This window comes from Rattus rattus, chromosome 15, assembly GCF_011064425.1.
Source record: "Rattus rattus isolate New Zealand chromosome 15, Rrattus_CSIRO_v1, whole genome shotgun sequence".
NCBI lineage: Eukaryota > Metazoa > Chordata > Mammalia > Rodentia > Muridae > Rattus > Rattus rattus.
This window is the reverse complement of record NC_046168.1, coordinates 49,910,349-49,927,752: the sequence shown is the minus strand read 5'-3', so window position 1 is coordinate 49,927,752 and position 17,404 is coordinate 49,910,349. Positions and strand designations below refer to the sequence as shown.

Here is a 17,404-nt window from a genome sequence, read left to right as displayed (position 1 = left end):
GACACATGTGTGGGCTCTTGCTGCTCTCATCAGGGTGACTGATCTGCCCTGGGTCTTCGGAATACCTTCCAGAGCTTTCAGTCTCCTGTCTCCCCAGGAAGTAGCTACAATTGGGATTTGAAGTTGTTTTAAAAACACAATCACGTGCAAGGCTAAGAGGAAACGATTAGAATGACAGTTTACAAGAAGCATCTTCCGGGAGCAGGAGCAGTTCGATAGATGTTTAGCAAATGTGGGGTGGCAGGGACAAGTTGTCACATGCTTGATGTAGCCCTGACCTTTAGATGCTGCCGTCTGGGGCAAGACCCAGCCGGACAGGTGTGTGAACTCACCCTACCAACACTCATCCCAACAGACCTTCCAGGTAAGTCCTGCCTCAGGGCCACAGTGTTGGCTTTTGTCTGTGATACCTGAATCAGAAGAGAACAAGGGAACTCTTACAGCATAGGGAATCTCTCTCGAATGCAGGTTTAATCAAGCGCCTCTGAGGACAGTGTATGAAGAAGGTGTGCCAACATCCACAGTGGCAGCCTGGGGTTCCCCCATTCATCTGAGGTAAAGTATTTCTGCTCCAATAATGAATAAAGTGCGAGCAAACAAACACACACAAAAAAAAAATCCACGCAACAGGCTTACCATTCCCTTTAAAATACCCAACTACACCAGCATACGTGTCCCTCCCTGGCAACCACTGGAAACCCTTCATTCCCCATGATTCCGACAGTTTCCCCTTTTCCACGCAGAGAATGACTTAGGCCTCTGCAAAGGGAAACACTGTTGACGGGGATATATAGTCGTGAAAATAAATGGATGAGCTAGAGAAGTTAACGTGCCAAAGGTTTACATCGCATTTGTTTTCAACCTAAATTAGATGCTTCCTAAGGAGTCCCGGTTTGGCACAGACACAACAGTCCTTTTGGTTTTTTTTCTTTTTCTTAAGGTGTCTTGCTTTGTTTCCTATCTCGTAAAATATGAGCAGAGTCTTAAATCTAATCATTATTCTTCTACAATAGGACGAGTTAGTATTTTCTCAGCATTTTCCCATGGCAAGTATAATATGAAATTTGTCATGAAAGTTACATTTGCAAGTCACGTGGTGATGATTTTAATTCTAAATTAATTGCCCCAGGGAATAATGTTTGGGGAAAACAATCATTAAACAGTTGTCGGTACAAGTCTGCATAAGGCATCATGTCTCTACGTGTTTATCTATTCTCCCACAGGATACCTTTGTCTTGGCTCATTCTGAATCAAGCGTCTTTCCTGCTTTCTCTATGTGGCATGAATATTAGCCACGTGGCTAAGTTTTGTCCAGTTTTCAACCCCATGGAAACTGCTGGCTGACTGGTTTCCTGGGTTCTTTGGAGGCCCAGCTAATAATTTGCCAAGAGCATCCTTAAAGCTACAACGGGCAGGTTTGCAGCCGTCCACAGCAGACTCCCTGGTGTCTTAGTCCACAGGATCATTTCAAAGTGGAGTCACCAATGATCTCCTGAGATGAACTTGGTGAGACTCACGTCCCCAGACAGAACTCTGTACACCTATGGGAGCAGACTTTGAAAAGCCTCCCCTGACTTGGAAGAGGTGCCAGTCCACAAAGGTTCAGTAAAATAAAATTCACTATTCTGGGCCCACAAATGTATTTCAAAACTAGAATACTACATCATTTAAAGAAAGAGAGAGAACTGTTTCCCTACATTAACTGGCCTGAAAATGTGGATTTCAAATATTCTTCATTGCTTCCTAGAACTTGCTTCGTATCATGGAGATCAGAACATATCTGCAGTGCGCTCTTGGACTTTCGTCCCTTAAAAGATAGAAGCTATATGGAAGTTTCTTTTGCTTCATAAATACAATCATAAAATGAAATAAAATTGGGAAATAATCTTCAGTAGACCGAGGAGTTCCCTGGACAATCAAAGTGCTTTCACCGCTGTGGAATGTTGTTAGAATGATAGGAATTGCTGTGAGGAGAACGAGCTGCCATGTTACTTGATAATTCACTGTGTCCTCCCCTCTCTAACACACATGGGAGCGGAGGACCGGAGGCTCTGGCCAACCTTCACACGTGGGTGCAGTTGGTGGAGGGCGGGGTATCTATTCGGTTCTTTTCTTTAGCATCGCCCTGCGGCGACTCGTTGCAAACATGGCACTTGAACACTTGCTTGTACGCCTTCCGGAAGTTTTCTGAGAGAAAGGCGTAGATGATGGGGTTCACCGAGGAGTTGCTGTATGCCAGGCAGTGGGCAGTGATTCTGAAGAAGAAGGAAGCTGGGGTCAGCGGGAATGCTCCGAACTCAGCCCAGAGGTGGACGACATGATGGGGCAGCCATGATATGCCAAATACCACAACGACCACCAGGACAGTCTGTGCAGTCTGGAACAGAGAGCAACAGAAGAGGGTTGGAGAGGGGACGGGAGCTAGGAATTCACCAATTATATCAGAAGAATACAGCGCTGTAAAATACACCCCAATAGCATCCATAGGTACTTTCCTGAGATCACATAAAAGTACTGAATGGCCTCACACAACAGATCCAGCTGGGACCTAACACAGTCCTGATCCCTAGGCATGTATAAAGCACATGTGGACTGTGTTAAGTATGAGGGTACAAACAGATCAAGATTAAGGACTGTCGCCTGAGCTAGAGAATTCTTCCAGCAGTCAAGAGGTGAGGCAGGAGGAACCAGAGGTCTGAACCAGTGTGACCCTTACACAAGACCCCCATCTCATGAAAACAAAGCTGGCACAGCAAGCCTCTTCCAGTGCTCACACAGCAAGTCCAGTGCTCACACAGCAAGTTCCATCACAAGCCTGGAGCTCAGACAAACCCTGATGCACACAAGTGGGAGAGGTCAGTTTCTCATCCTCAAGCATTCCTGAAGACACAGTGGAGACTCTGGGGAGCTAACATTCTCAGTCAGTCCTGAAACACCCTGGAGGCCAAGCAGGCCTATTGCTAGCTTAACTTTGACCACCGTCTTCTTGTTCCTAAGTCAAAAGCACTCAGACATCTAGAGCGGGGTCTCCTTGTTCCTTAGTGATTCTCACTGAATGGACAACAGGAAGAAATTGTCCTTGGATCATGATTTCAACACAAGGGAACCTAGATGGACTGAGCCATGGTCTGTGTGCATGGTCAAAGCCTCCCTACCAGACACGAACCTGGAAGGTGAACAAACCATTCTAAAGGACACCGCTGGCAGGTATGCAGTCCATGGCAGGAGAACTTTCATAATTCTCATGAAAGGGAATCCTATGGTTCTACAAGAGTGCTTCTCAGCCTTCTAACGTTGTGACTCCTTAGATTGTAGTGACCCCCCCCAACTATAAAATTATTTTTGCTGCTACTCTATAGCTGTAATTTTGCTACTGTTAGGAATCATAGTGTAAACGTTTTTAAAGATGGGGGTTTGCCCGAAGAATTGGTGACCTCCAAGTTGAGGGCTACTGTTTAGAATGGAAAGTCTGAAATATAGCATGGGATACCAACATCTCTATGACTGATTCATGGCAGCAAGCTAAGACAATAGGAAAAGTTTATCACTGAGGAAGTGGAAAAACAGCTGGTGGTGAATGGCCAGACTTCTGATAGAGAAGGCAGGGGGTTCGGGGGAGACAGAGACAGAGAGAGGCAGAGAAAAAGAAAGAGAGTGAGACAGAGAGAAACAGAGAGAGACAGAGAGACAGAGATCAAGACAAAGAGAAAGAAAGACAAGCTGGATTTCAGGTCAAGAATAGTAAACACCACAAGACATGAGGGATAGGAGAAGGAAGCTAAACTCACAGCCAAGAGGCATGCTGGATTTTGCAAGATTATTGGCCAGATAGCGGATCTGCTCACCCTCTTTGGAAGATGGCAAAAACCTCCTCAAGACCTGATTTCCTCCTCATTAATGAAGAAGATTAACCAACAAAATGATACCCAGATTGTACGTGGACCATGTGAACACTAACCAGCTCGACTATTAAAAATCCACAGGCAGGTGTTAGAAGTGAAAGCTTACCTATTAAGTCCACTTACGGTCTGAGCCACAGAGCAAACACGATTAGCTAACACATACTACGGAAGTGTTTGGTGTCAATCCATTTGCCCATTAGTGTGTGAGAACTGCCCTTCTCTGGCGACTCAATGGAACCATCTGTAAATGATTACGTTCACAATACCGAAGGGACATACCCTCCTCTGTCTACGGTGGTCAGTCCCTCTCTCTACAAAAGTTCTCCTCTGACCCTATTTCCTTCTTTTAGGAATCACCGGCTAAGCACAAAGCTTAGAGCAGATTGACACCTTAGCAGCTGATAAGGAGTTCTATCTTATCTTGATCAGAATTGCAGATGGCTGTGTGGTTTTTTTTTTTTTTTCAGGGCAGTGGTTTCTCTGAGCGTCTGTGGCTTCCCCAACCAAGCCTTTAACCATCTGCAATCCCTCTGCTTTTCTCAGCCAGAGAAATGAATCTAAGCCAGGTTCATGGTCAACTGATGGTGCTAATGTAATTGGCTAATAACTCAGGGTACAAATATTAGAAGTGAATATTGGGTGCATACTCATAAGAACTATTGCCTAGCTACAACCACTCCTAGGAGAGCTCAATAGAATGCTGCTAAGCACCCCAACGGTCCAGAGGGGACTCTCAGAGCAGAAAGATGGCATCCTTCACACAAGCCCTGGGCCTTGGTCCCAGCCTCAGTAGTATGAGAAGCCAGATATCCCCCAAGAGTGGATTTTTTTTTTTTTCGTTTTTTGCTCTTTCAACCAATGCTGGTGGAGCCGAGAAGAGCAAAAATCTATCAGGAGAAATTCTGCCCTAATCAGAAACCATCCTCCTTTGATGGGTAATGGTCCGTCCAGTACAGACTTCAGACAGCCGTAGGTCTGGAGCTCATCAGCTCCAAGTTAAAGATCTGCTCAGAATAACACATGTGTTCTCATGTCAGCCCCAGGATTGTGAAAATCAGTGTGCTCATCATTACCGGCGAGCATTCTGGGCCCTGTCACTTAGAGGGCCACAGCTCACTCAGTGGGTAATAGTTACTGGGTAGTGGTTATGGGAGAGTTACCTTGGAAGCTGTCTCTTTACAATGTTCAGGAGCTTGAGTGAATCCCTGCGGAACTGCATAAAAGCCACAATAAAACCGGTCTTATCTCATGCACCTTAAGTGAAAGCAATTAAAGAGGTCTCACTTAATACCGACAGCCCTCCTGGAAGCATTTCTACTCACAGACAAAGCAAGAAACGATGCCTCTGCCGTATGCCTCAGAAATGTCTGAATGGACCAGACTCCCCTGCATGCAAAGTGCTGGGATGAAGCGGAAGGACTGCTGTGCGTGGAAAAAGTTCTTAATTCTCATTTCTAACACTGTGTCCCTGATTCTCACAAAGCCGTTTGTCTCTGCCAGAGATGGCGTGACACTGGGCGTACACAGCAAGTGACGTCATTCATTCATTCGGAGCACACAATCCTACTTCCGACATGGACGCTGTCATGACACAGCTTGAGATCTGCGTCTTCATAGTGTGCTTTCTCTTTCTTCCTAACCCTGGACCTGCCAAAAACAGTATTCGTCTCCCTCGATTTGGGAGTTGTTCTCTCCGAGCAATTGGAGACACCTGTGTTTTTCTTCAGAGTCTCATTCAATGCGCTTAACAAAACTGGGGGTAGGGGGACAGGGGAAAGGAAAGAGGGAGCACAGCAGGAGAGTGGGAGAAGCCCCAAGCAAGTTGTAGGAAGGACAGCCTGGACATTCACCAGATGCATCAGGGATTAGGATATAATAACAAAAAAGCTTCTGTTGAAAGCAGCCAGATGTTTGTACAACAGCTGTGGGCCTTCACCAGGTTCCCTCCCAGAAGCACCCACCCACTGCGCTGCCTGGCCCATCCTCCCATCCTCCCAGCATTAGGTAAGGTTCTTGTTTTAAGCCCAACAGGCCTCAAGCCAGAAGCATCATCTCCCTGCCTATCAGTGCTTAAGCAAAGTCCTTAATAGGTCATTGAGTTTCTAATTATCTATGCAAATACATCCTACCTTTTTCTCCCTACCCCCTCACCTCTCTCTGATGCTACCTCTCTCAGGTCCTTCCCCAATTTTCTCCCCACCCCCCCACCCCTGGAGCTGAGGACCGAACCCAGGGCCTTGCACTTGCTAGGCAAGTGCTCTACCACTGAGCTAAATCCCCAACCCCCTTCCCCAATTTTCTTAATTACTTATGTGTACAGGAGTTTTGCTTACATCTATAAATGCAGTATCTTTAAAGGCCAAAAGGCTTCAGAATCCCTGGAACTGGAATTACACAGTTGTGAGCTGCCCTGTGGGTGCTAGACATCCTACCTTCTTCCTACATTTTCCTCCGTATGGACATAGCTGCACAATGTGACCATCATACAGAGCTTCACAACAGTGGTAAGTCTTACACAGAAAGCTCTTCTGCTGATGTGAATGTGGGTATCCCCCAGACTCATAGGTTGAAATCTCATCACCATTTACTGGAGCTAAAGTCATTAGGAGAGAATGAAGCTATGAAGAAAGAGTCCTCAAGAGTTGGACCATTGTGCTTGTAAAAGAAGCCTACCCTGACTCCATCCAGCATGTGTGAATGCAGACAGAAGGCTGGGGTCAAACGTCTACCAGCACTTGACCCTGGACTTCCAGCATTTCTATTTTTTTTAAGCTACACCCTATGGGATATTTTGTTCTTGTCACATTAACAAATGAATGCAGCCCATGGACAGAAAAAAACCGCTTAGCCACTAAGAGGGCCTAGAAACAAATGGCGTTAGAATGAGCCAACTGCCACATCTCCATCAATCTGTTCTCCGTTGGAACCTATTTCCTTCCCATCAACCCGCTGCTGCAGTTTGAGTGTGTAATGTCCTGTAACCAAGGCTCACAAGCTTGCACCTTTCACTCCCTGCTGAGGACCGGGCTTGAGGTAGGGCCTAACTGGAAGAAGTCAGCCACCAGGGCAGACCTTAGGTTTCTCAGCCCACCCGCACTTCCTGATCCCCTCTGCTTTTGGAATGAAGACACAATGTGACTGACCAGTCACCTCATGTTTCTGCCATCTTGCCTTCCCCACAAGGCTGAACTATACCCTCTTGAACTCTAGCCCAAATAACCCTTCCTCCTTTGAGTTGGGGTATCTGGTTACAGTAAGAGAAAAGGTAAGTGACACAGTCGTTGACCATCACTCTACATTAGAGTCCCATGTCACCCCTCAATAGTAAGCATGGAGCATGTGTGTTCCAATGACCACATCCTGTGTTGAGGTTTGGGAGGGTCCCCCATTGATCCTCTGTGATGGGATACTGTGGTCTGTGCTGTGCTCTGCCAGGTGACCCTACTCTGTCTTTTTTTTTTTCTTTTTGCTCTTCTGTCTTCTGTCTCCTGTTTTTCTCTTGCCCTCTCTTTTCCTCCCCCTCCCCCGCATCTGTTACCTATCTCTCTCTTCGACACACATGCACACACACACACACACACACACTCACACGCATGCACACACACACCCTACCATCTTGTTTATTTGCTCTATGCAAACAAAAAAGCAATTAAATCTATCAGAGGAGATCAGGTCAGACATCTGTCCAGCAGTTGTGAAAGGCTAACCCGAGAAGGGAGGAAGAAAAGCTCCCTTTAAAATGCTCGAACTTGCTTTCTTGTAGAGAGGGAATGAATGAAAGGGAAGTTTATATAAATATGTCTTCGTTTTACATATGTCCTCACTTATAAAACGACTGTTATACTCTTCGTCATAAAATTAAGCAGAGGCTTCCCCCAGCCACTCTTACAGGGGTCTTGCATCTTTCCATCACACGTTGTTCTTTCTGAAAGCTTTTCAGTCTCTCACCGATGCCTCGTCAAAGACAAAGGTGAGATTCAGCAAAAGGCTTTTTGTTGTTGTTGTTTAATTTTGTTTTTGTTTTACTGTTTTGTTTTTTGAAGAGGAGTCTGATTCTCTCAATCAAAGTAAACTGTCTTGGTTTTTGGTCCTCGAGGTCCAACCACAGGCCTCTTGCACAACAAGAGTAGGCTCTACCAGGAGACTGCATCCCGGCCCTTTAACATTTACTTCTTATTTTTAGAGGAATTGGGTCTTGCTAAGAGACTCAGGTTTGCCTTGAAGTCTAAATTGAGCATCCTCCTGTCTCAGCCTCCCAAGATTAGAGGATCTCACCACCTGGCTTAAATCTTTTGGATTAATAATAAATAGCATAATCGGTAGGCATCTTCTTCAATGTTGAAACCTAATACACCTCCTTGTACCGTGAGTGTGTGTCTGTGTGTGTGTGTGTGTGTCTGTGTCTGTGTGTGTGTGTATGTATGTGTCGTGTCTGTCTCTCTCTCTATGTGTACGTGTATGTGTGTGAATGTGTGTGTGTCTGTGTTTGTGTCTGTGTGTGTGTATCTGTGTGTGTGTCTGTGTGTGTCTGTGTGTGTCTGTGTGTGTGTGTATCTGTGTGTGTTTCTGTGTGTATGTCTGTGTGTGTGTGTGTGTGTGTGTGTGTCTGTGTGCTTGTGGAATCCAGAAGACAATATATATTAGGTATCTTTCTGCAGGTGTGTGTGTGTGTGTGTGTGTGTGTGTGTGTGTGTGTGTGCTTGTGGAATCCAGAAGACAATATATTAGGGTATCTTTCTGCAGGTGTGTGTGTGTGTGTGTGTGTGTGTGTGTGTGTGTGTGTGTGTGTGTGTGTGCTTGTGGAATCCAGAAGACAATATATTAGGTATCTTTCTGCAGGTGTGTGTGTCTGTGTGTGTGTGTGTGTGTCTGCTTGTGGAATCCAGAAGACAATATATATAAGGTATCTTTCTGCAGGAGCAATCCACCCTGTTTTTTCACTAGGCGGGGTCTTTCATTGGCCTAGCTTACTGGCTAGGCTAGGATGCAGGCCAGCAAGCCCCAGGGATCTGCCCTAGGGATCTGCCCCAGGGATCTGCCTGTCTCTGTCTCCCCAGTTCTGGGATTATAAGTGCAACTTTTCATTTTCTTTTTCTTTTTAACTCGGGTTCTGGGGATCAAACTCAGTTTCTCCTGTTTGTGTGCCTTTTATTGACTGAGCTATCAATCCCCAGCTTCCTGAAGGATGCTAGTGTCCAACATTCCTCCTATTGAATGTCTATGCCCTGTGTTTTCCTCTAGATTCTGCCTCCCAAAGAAAGCCTGTTCCCTTGAGAAACCAGAGGTCAGCTTGTTCCTGCACAGTACCTACACTCTATGAAGAGCAGTCCAAGGAGGAATTACACGTAGTCCTTAATTGCTCTTAAGGACTCGTTTCCTTGGAGGTGAGAAGTATTGCTTCAAGGGAAAACTAATAGATTGAAGGAAGGTTACCACTGCATTAAAATGCAGCATTGGATGCAGAGGAGGAGAACACAGCACTCAGGGTTGACTCCAGTCAGAGGCCTCAGACTTCATCCGTTGTTCTAAAAGTAGAGATCTGCAAACTTAAAACTAAGCCCACCTAGTGACTGCTGGGATGTAGGAGAGGCCAGGGGCAGAAGGCTGAGGCAGTCATGTTTTCTCAGTCAGTTAGTAAAATCTATAAAAGATGACATCCCAAAAGCAAGTTATTTTGAGCTACCAGGAGTAAACCGGTCTCCTTGGGAGGCAGAAGCAGGAGGATCACAAGTTCAAAGCCTGTCTGTTCCCCATCACAGGTTGCAGGTCAGCTAGAGCTGCATGCCAAGGGGTGAGGGGAGGGTGGGTCTCCTCCACACTGATGTGGAGGGCCAGGAAAGGCAGAGCAGGCTGTGCTCAAGCCAAAGCCTTTAGAGTAAATACGACTAACTGAATGATTATTATATATATATATATATATATATATATATATATCATCAGAATAGGTATTTAGAAAGGAAAAAACAGGTATTTAAAGATACTTTCAGTAATGCATGTGGGTTAAAAGGTCTGGTTAACTTCCCTGTAATAAAGTTGCCTGATAATTTCATTCCACTGTCTATACCCAGGAATCACATAGATTTCATTACAGTAAAAGATAAATTAACCGTGGTGTGTAAAACAATTTTCTTCAGTGAGTGGAAATGCGGTGGATCCCAGAAAGTTAGAAGCTTTCGTATTATTATGCAGAAGAAAGTGTTGGGTGGGATTCCCTAGATGAGAAAGAGGGGTAGGATCCCAGTGATTTTTCTTTCTGTCTTTCCCGTGCCAAGGTCCGACAAAGTCTAGGGAAGAGATCAGCCTGATGACCTGCTCCTGGGGCTCAAGAGAATGACAAACCAGTGCTCTCCACGTGAGAGGCAAAGTGACCAGTTTGAGTCACTCCTAAGACGTTGAATGCTACAAGTGCAAATTACATCCCAGCCTCTCTGAGTTCTCCCAGATCTAAGCCTCTCCTCTGGAAGTCTGTCTTTCCAGGCCTCCCCACCCTCTCCCGTTTTACCTGCCACACCCTTCCTGACGTGGCTCCTGCTCAACCCTACCCCTTAGTGGTGGCAGTTCACGAAAATGTCCGTCTCAGTCAACCAGTTTTCCAACCTGTGGTTGGACATGAAAATCATTTAAAGCAAAATTCAGCTAAGCTCTGGAAAAACGGGCAGCAGCAGCATCTGTCTGTGAATGTTACCTTTTTCTTGGACGCCTCTGACTTTTTTGACATGTTCTTCAACTTTTTATGCAGATGATTGAGAACCTGCAAAATATAACCAGATGAAACAGGGTTAACTTAAACACTGCCTCTTTTTCGGTGACAAACACAAAGCTTTGGTGTGGTAATATTAGTGCCTATAAAACAAGGAAAACAGAAATGCATTTTAGATTTTTAAGAAGCCCTGAATCCAAGCAGGTGAATGAGTTCAGACTGTCCCTGGAAGACAGACCACACCCGGATCTAGTTAGAGTTGTGGATAATGAAAACCAGGCTCAGAGTTTCTTGAAGAAAGAGCCTCTCCTGAGGTGGGGTGGGGCTGACTCATGCAGTCAGTCCCCTGCCCGTATTGCCTTGCTTCCGTCTGAGAATCCACACGCCTAAACTCACCAGGTCCTAATATATATATATTGCTGGTCAGTTGCTCAGTGTGGCTTGCCCAGTCCTGCAACAGTTTCTGGAGCTATCTATGAACCCCTCCCATTCCAAGTCTCTAAGACAGCGGGTCTCAACCTTCGGGTTCCGACCTCTTTTGCAAACCTCCATCCCCAAAAGTATTTACGTTATGATTCGTTAACAGTAGCAAAATTGCAGGGTGGAGTAGCAGCAGAAGTAACATTATGGTTGGGGGGAGTGGGGGTGGTCGCCACAGCGTGAGAAACCGTAAGGGTCACAGCGTTAGGAAGGTTGAGAACCCCTGCTCTGGAGCAAAGCAGGAGCCAGCAGGGCTCCTTTTGTGTATACTGTGGGGTCTTCAGACAATCCCCTTCAGGAATTCGGCATTGTTGGTGAGTTTTACTATCCTGCGGGTTTCCCACTTGCCATGCCGGTCTAGGAGACAAGCTAGCTTTCATACATTGAAAAGTCACTTCAGCTGTCCTCTCCCCATCCCCCCGTGCCCCCGTCATACATTGGAGGAACGATTTGAATGTAGCCATTGCTGTTGTACATAGGAATTCGCAAGCTGTGTGCTTTCTCCACAGTGCCTGCCCTGCAGGGCAGGTCCCAGATCGGTTTCCCTACTCTGATGGAGGACCTAGAGTATGGCACAGAGATTGGAAAGGACTGGACTTCTGAAGAATCGCTCAGGGAGTGGGTGTGTGTTCCGGCCACTTGGATGTTTCCCTCCAACACCGCAACATGGAAATAATTTAATCGAATTGGCCTTACTGCCGAAGTCAGCTCCAGCCTGCTCCGAGCAGCGGCATCAGTCACGTCCTAAGAGAAACCTTGGGACTCACGTACCAGCTTTCTCTACCCAAGCAGCAAAGCAGCCAGCCTAGCGGCCGTCTCCAGTGTGGGCTTCTGTCTTCCGTCTTCTTGCCCTATTGAGACACTTCTCACTCCCTGAAAACACATCAGTGTCCCACAACCAAATGAGTCTTTGCTCGCTATGGAGGCAAGTGCATAACCGGCTGATATACCAATGTTGGAGTAGCCTTGTTCTGCCGTCAGAAGCTACAGGGAAGTTTTCAACAGCAACTCTCTAAAAAACTTGTAAGAGGAAGGTGAGGGCTGGAGCCAGGAGCCTGGTGGTGGAGTCAAGACTGACCATCTAGCTGACAGCGGCCAGCATGCTTGTGAATCCCTATATGTGACAGCAGCAACAACATTCCTGTCATTTCTCCCCACTATGACACTGGCAAGAGAGCATAATGGCTTCTAAGAAATTCTTCTTTCTAGCTGGAAACATCTTTTCCGTGGATGTTACTATTTGCAAACTTATTAAAACTAGCTCATGTCTCTGACAGGTCTGCTAAGTACAAAACCTGGAAGAAAATCGGGAATCCCTAGAGATGCCTAGTTCCCAAAGGAAGCTGTCTAAAGACCACAGATCACAATACTATGGGTCACGGAGGGAAAAGGCTGGAGGAGACCCCAAGAGAATCTGCTAAAGGACAGGAGCATCGGTGGCCAACTTCTTGGCGTTGCTTGGGTTTAAACAGTCAGGCCAACTAAGTCGGGTCCCAGTTCAGCAATTGGAAGCACCTAAGAATATGGAACTTGCTCAACCATCCATGGAGATGATTCTAGATGTGTTTTTCTTAGCTCTGTTTCTCTTCTGTGGCTCAGGCTGTGAGTATGCAGGGTCGTGTTGTGACAGACCTTAAGGTCCTGCCATTGAGAGACAGAGTCTAGATATTGGGATGAGTTGAGACTCCGTCTCTTGAGACAAGGAGCATAACAGGAGTGTGTCCTCACTTTTGACCCAGGAGGGGTCTAAGCAGGGATGTGTGCTGAGGGAAGAGGGCGGCAGGCAAGAGCCCTACAGTACAGAGAGGAACACCTTCTGTACTGGATACTGAACACAGCAGGCTGCTCCAACTCAATGGGCCCTCCAGGGCCTTTCAGGTGCAAAGGACCATCTCCGTAAAACATGGATGGAAAGACCATCCCAGGGATGCGATTCATTCATTTATTTTTAAAATGAAAAGTCTAAAATACGTGGCAATTAAATACATGGTCATTAATTTCAAGTGCAATTCTGGCTGTCCATGACTTCTCCCACTGGCCGACAGCCCCATCCTTGGACACACACAGCCAATTCAGAACCCAACATGAAGCTCCAGACTCGTTAACTAGATGGCACAGGTTAGCGCTGGACAGAGCACGGCAAGTCCAAGTTTAACTTTCCTCCAGTTGTCTAGGGCCCGGGATGAATTTGAAAATATTAACGTCGACTCCAAAGATGTTTCCAAATGGAGTTCTTGCCTAGCCACTAACTATTTCTGAATGAAAAATGTTTAAACGATCTAGTCATTGCTTCTTAAGATCTGCTTCTGAGGGACTTCTGTAGACTTTTCAATGACAACCTGTTTAGCCCTAAAAGCCTACCTTTTCATTTCCACAAAGATTGAAATGGTATGCACTCACTGATAAGTGGATATTAGCCCAAAAGTTCAGATTACCCAAGATACAATTCACAGACCACATGAAGCTCAAGAAGAAGGATGACTAAAGTGCAGATGCTTCAGTCCTTCTTAAAGGAGGAAACAAAATATTTCATAGGAGGAAATACAGAGACAAAGTTTGGAGCAGAGACTGAAGGAATGGCCATTCAGAGCCTGCCCCACCTAGGGATCCAGCCTCTCTCTCCTCTCTCTCTCTCTCTCTCTCTCTCTCTCTCTCTCTCTCTCTCTCCACACACACACACACACACACACACACACACACACACACACACACATACAACCATCAAACCCAGACAATATTGTTGATGCCAAGAAGTGCATGCTGACAGGAGCCTGATATAGCTGTCTCATGAGAGAGTCTGCCAGAGCCTGACAAATACAGAGGAAGATTCTAGCAGCCAACCATTGAACTGAGAATGGGGTCCCCATTGGAGGAGTTAGAGAAAGGATTGAAGGAGCTGAAGGAGTTTGCAACCCCATAAGAACAACAATACCAACCAACCAGAGCTCCCAGGGACTAAACCACTACCCAAAGGGTACACATGGACAGACCCATGGCTCCAGATGCATATGTAGCAGAAGATGGCCTTGTTGAGCACCAATGGGAGGAGAAGACATTGGTCCTGCCAAGGCTGGACCCCCCCCTCAATGTAGGGGAATGTCAGGGTGGGAAGGCAGGAGGGGGTAGGTGGTTAGGTGTGGGAACAACCTCATAGAAGAAGGGGGAGGAGATAGGGGGGTTATAAACAGGAAACAGGGAAAGGGGATAGCATTTGAAATGTAAACAAAATAAATATCCAATAAAAAAATGTGAAACTCTTAAAAAAGAAAAAGAAAATGTTTTTGTTGTTGCTGCTGCTGCTGCTGTTGTTGTTGCCTAAAGACTTTGGAGGAAATGAGGAAGCATATGTTTCCATTTTGAGGCAGCAATTAGGAACTGAAGGGACCAGTGTTTTAAGTGTGACTCTAGGTCCCAGTCTCTGGTCCTCCAGGGATGGACTGTCACTTCCTGAAACTCTTCCTCAATCACTTACCAGCCTTACCATCTGGTCAGCCGCTGCATCGCCCTGAAAGTCCTTTTCCTTGTTAATAAAGTAGAGATAGCAGCTCCCACCCAGAGGCTCACTGGGCGCATCCATGGATGTGTGCCCACAACTCCAGCTGCACACCGGCCCTTGCTGGGCATTTGCTACTTCCAACCAGCAAGGTTGTCATTGTAGGCTTCATCCAGTGCACTCACTGAGATGATATGGCCGTTCAAAAGAGACACAACGTGATCCTATAAAGGTGGGAAAGATGGCCTCCTTCAAATGCATTTTTCTGGGGCAGATCTGCCGTATGAGTGGAATGTAAGAAACCATTGCTTTTCTAGACGGGGGGTTATGTCTGGTCCTGCTGGCACTGGAAAAAAAAGTGGATTGGGAATCGGGGAAAGATAAAGTTACATGGAAACTTCAGGATTTGCATTGCAGAGATTTTCCACCCAGTCCTGGCTGGTTCTGATAGTACCCTGCAGGGAAATATTGTGACAGAGGTTACCCCAAGAACCACATCAAGGGACCACCAACAATACATTCTGGATTAATAAACCATCAGCACATAGTACGTAAGACGTTCAAGGCCTTTGACTAACATAAATGTGCAATGCTCTGTAGTTCCTTGGAGGCTGTGAGCCTCCAGTCCTTCCCAATACAGCAGGACAAGCACTCGGCCTCTGCGGCTGTGTGTTCCTGCTCACCACCTGAATCCCTAACACTGTCCACACACCCCTCCCCGGAGACAGCGCTTGTCCTTCTACCCAGAGTTCCCTGGGATTTCAGTCAAGTCTCTACGGAGAAAAAGGGCTTCCCACTTGGTTTTTAGAATGCTAAACGAAAACCCAAAGCCCTGAACCTGATGTGTAGAGGCTTATGGAGTCTGGACTCTGAAAACCCACTGAGGGGCAACAGCCAACGTGCTTTGCTGGGAAAGCATGGCTCCAGGGACCACCACACTAGCAGGTCTCAGCAGAGAGGGTGGCTAGAGCCCACCATTGCCCGAGGCTGGCTCTTAGAAGGAGCACAGACTCTCTGCAGCTCCCTTTGTCCTGTTGCATTAGTTTCTTGGAGCCCAGCGATCTTGTTTAAAAGCTGCTGAGGCCTAGGGGGCTCTAACTTTTAGCAGCAGATCCAAGATACACAATTGCCTCTCTGAACCCTGAGGTGATCAGGAGCAGGAGTAGAGCTGCAGCGCCTTGAAGGAGAGCAGAGAAGAAAGTCTCTCTATATAACAGGAACTGCAAACTTCAGGCACTCTCCCACCCCTGCCAGCCATCTCTCAAACTCCAAGTTAACTTTTCTTGCCCCACAAATGATGTCGGAGCAAGCTGAGACAAAGCGAAATGGAACAGAATGGAGAACAGAGGCGTGGCAGGGAGATATGAAGCTCCCTCGGGGTCAAAGGACACTAAGAGCTGCAGAGGAGCCTGGCCAGCACTCCACTAACTCACCTTGGCATAGCAAAAGCAGATGAGCAGTAAGGGCAGAAGGTAGCCAAAGACGAAAGTGCACACCACGTAAGCCTTCTTATGGAGTTGGTTGGGCCAGTGCTCCCAGCAGAAGGTTTGGTTGCTGTCCCGATGAAAAAGGCGCTGGTAGTAGGCCACCGGCGAGGCCATAGCGATGGACAGCGCCCAGATGAAGCCCACGCCCAGCAGCGCGTTGCGGGACACCCTGAGGGAGGAGGAGCGCCGTGAATGCACAATGGCCACATAGCGATCCACAGACATCGCGGCCAGGGTGAAGATGCTCACGAGCATGGACACGGTGAAGAAGTAGTGTATAAACTTGCAGATGAAGGCGCCCAGCACCCAGGTGGGCAGTGCGTACACGGTGGCCTGGAAAGGGATGCAGAAGAGCAGGTAGGCCAGGTCTGCGATGCTCAGATTGAGGATGAACAGGTTGGTGGTGCTGCGCGGCTTGCCCGGTTTGCTGCGCGCCAGCACGGTGATCACCAGGCTGTTGCCCAGCACGCCCATCGCGAAAATAAGGCCAAACACCACCAGCGTGATGAAGTTCTCCACGCCGATGCCGAAGAGCGGCCTGGGTTCCGCTGGAGGTTCAGGGTCGCTCCCATTCCCTTCACTGAGGTTCACAGTAGCCAGTTCCATCACTTACTGAGACACCCCCTTGGGGCGCTGTGCAACGGACCAGAGCTCCTTGGAGAGTTGTGCCAGCCAAGGAAAGCCGGCTCTGGAGGTAGCCTAGGGTCACAGGATGGCACTGGACAGCGCGGAGAGAGCGCGCGTCTCCAGCTAGAACCTCCCGCGACCCGCAAGACAGCAGAGGACAGTGACCCGGGCTGTGCCTGCTCTCGCTATCCTCTTCCCTGGCCTGGCTAAAGAGGAGGCGGTGCTGCGAGTCCCGAGCTGAGCCTTCCTGTGCGGGGGCGGCAAGCTCCAGAGAACAGAGGTACGGGTCTAGGCGACTCCCATTGCTGGCAGTCAGTCAGCAAGCTGAGCGGGCGGGACTCTTCCGCAGCTACCTGCAGGCGGAGAATCTTCTGCGCGGTTAAGGGTTCCAATCCCTGGCCCCTTGTGAGCTGCGTCCCCTTGCTCTCAGTGCCTTGAGGTCGCACCTGTTGCTTTGAGCCTCTTCTTCCCGCCACGCTCCGCAGAGCCCAGTGATGCACACCTTCAATGATGCAAAGGGTAGCTGAGCTTGCCGCACTAAAATCCACCGTCCTGCCCTGCTGCCGCTGGCGCTGGCGTAGGCGCTGGCTCTGTGGCTCCCTCCCGGTCCCAGGTCCTCTGCAGGGCGCACCTCTCTCACGGATCCCCAGTGGCCGGCAGGGATTCTGCAGTACCTGAGAGATTGTGAGTATTCAACTGCGTCCCCTCTGTGCTT

At 47.6% G+C, this 17,404-nt stretch overlaps 1 protein-coding gene across 1 annotated transcript; it reads right to left on the bottom strand.

The window, feature by feature from the left end:
• Positions 1 to 1,076: 1,076 nt before the first annotated feature.
• On the bottom strand, positions 1,077 to 16,893 carry Galr1 (galanin receptor 1). Its single transcript, XM_032885982.1, has 3 exons — positions 16,009 to 16,893; positions 10,588 to 10,653; positions 1,077 to 2,377 (listed from the first exon to the last, which is right to left on the bottom strand). Exons 1-3 carry the CDS (start codon positions 16,666 to 16,668, stop codon positions 2,063 to 2,065), a joined length of 1,041 nt encoding a protein of 346 aa, XP_032741873.1. The 5' UTR covers positions 16,669 to 16,893; the 3' UTR covers positions 1,077 to 2,062.
• Between the last annotated feature and the right edge of the window lie 511 nt (positions 16,894 to 17,404).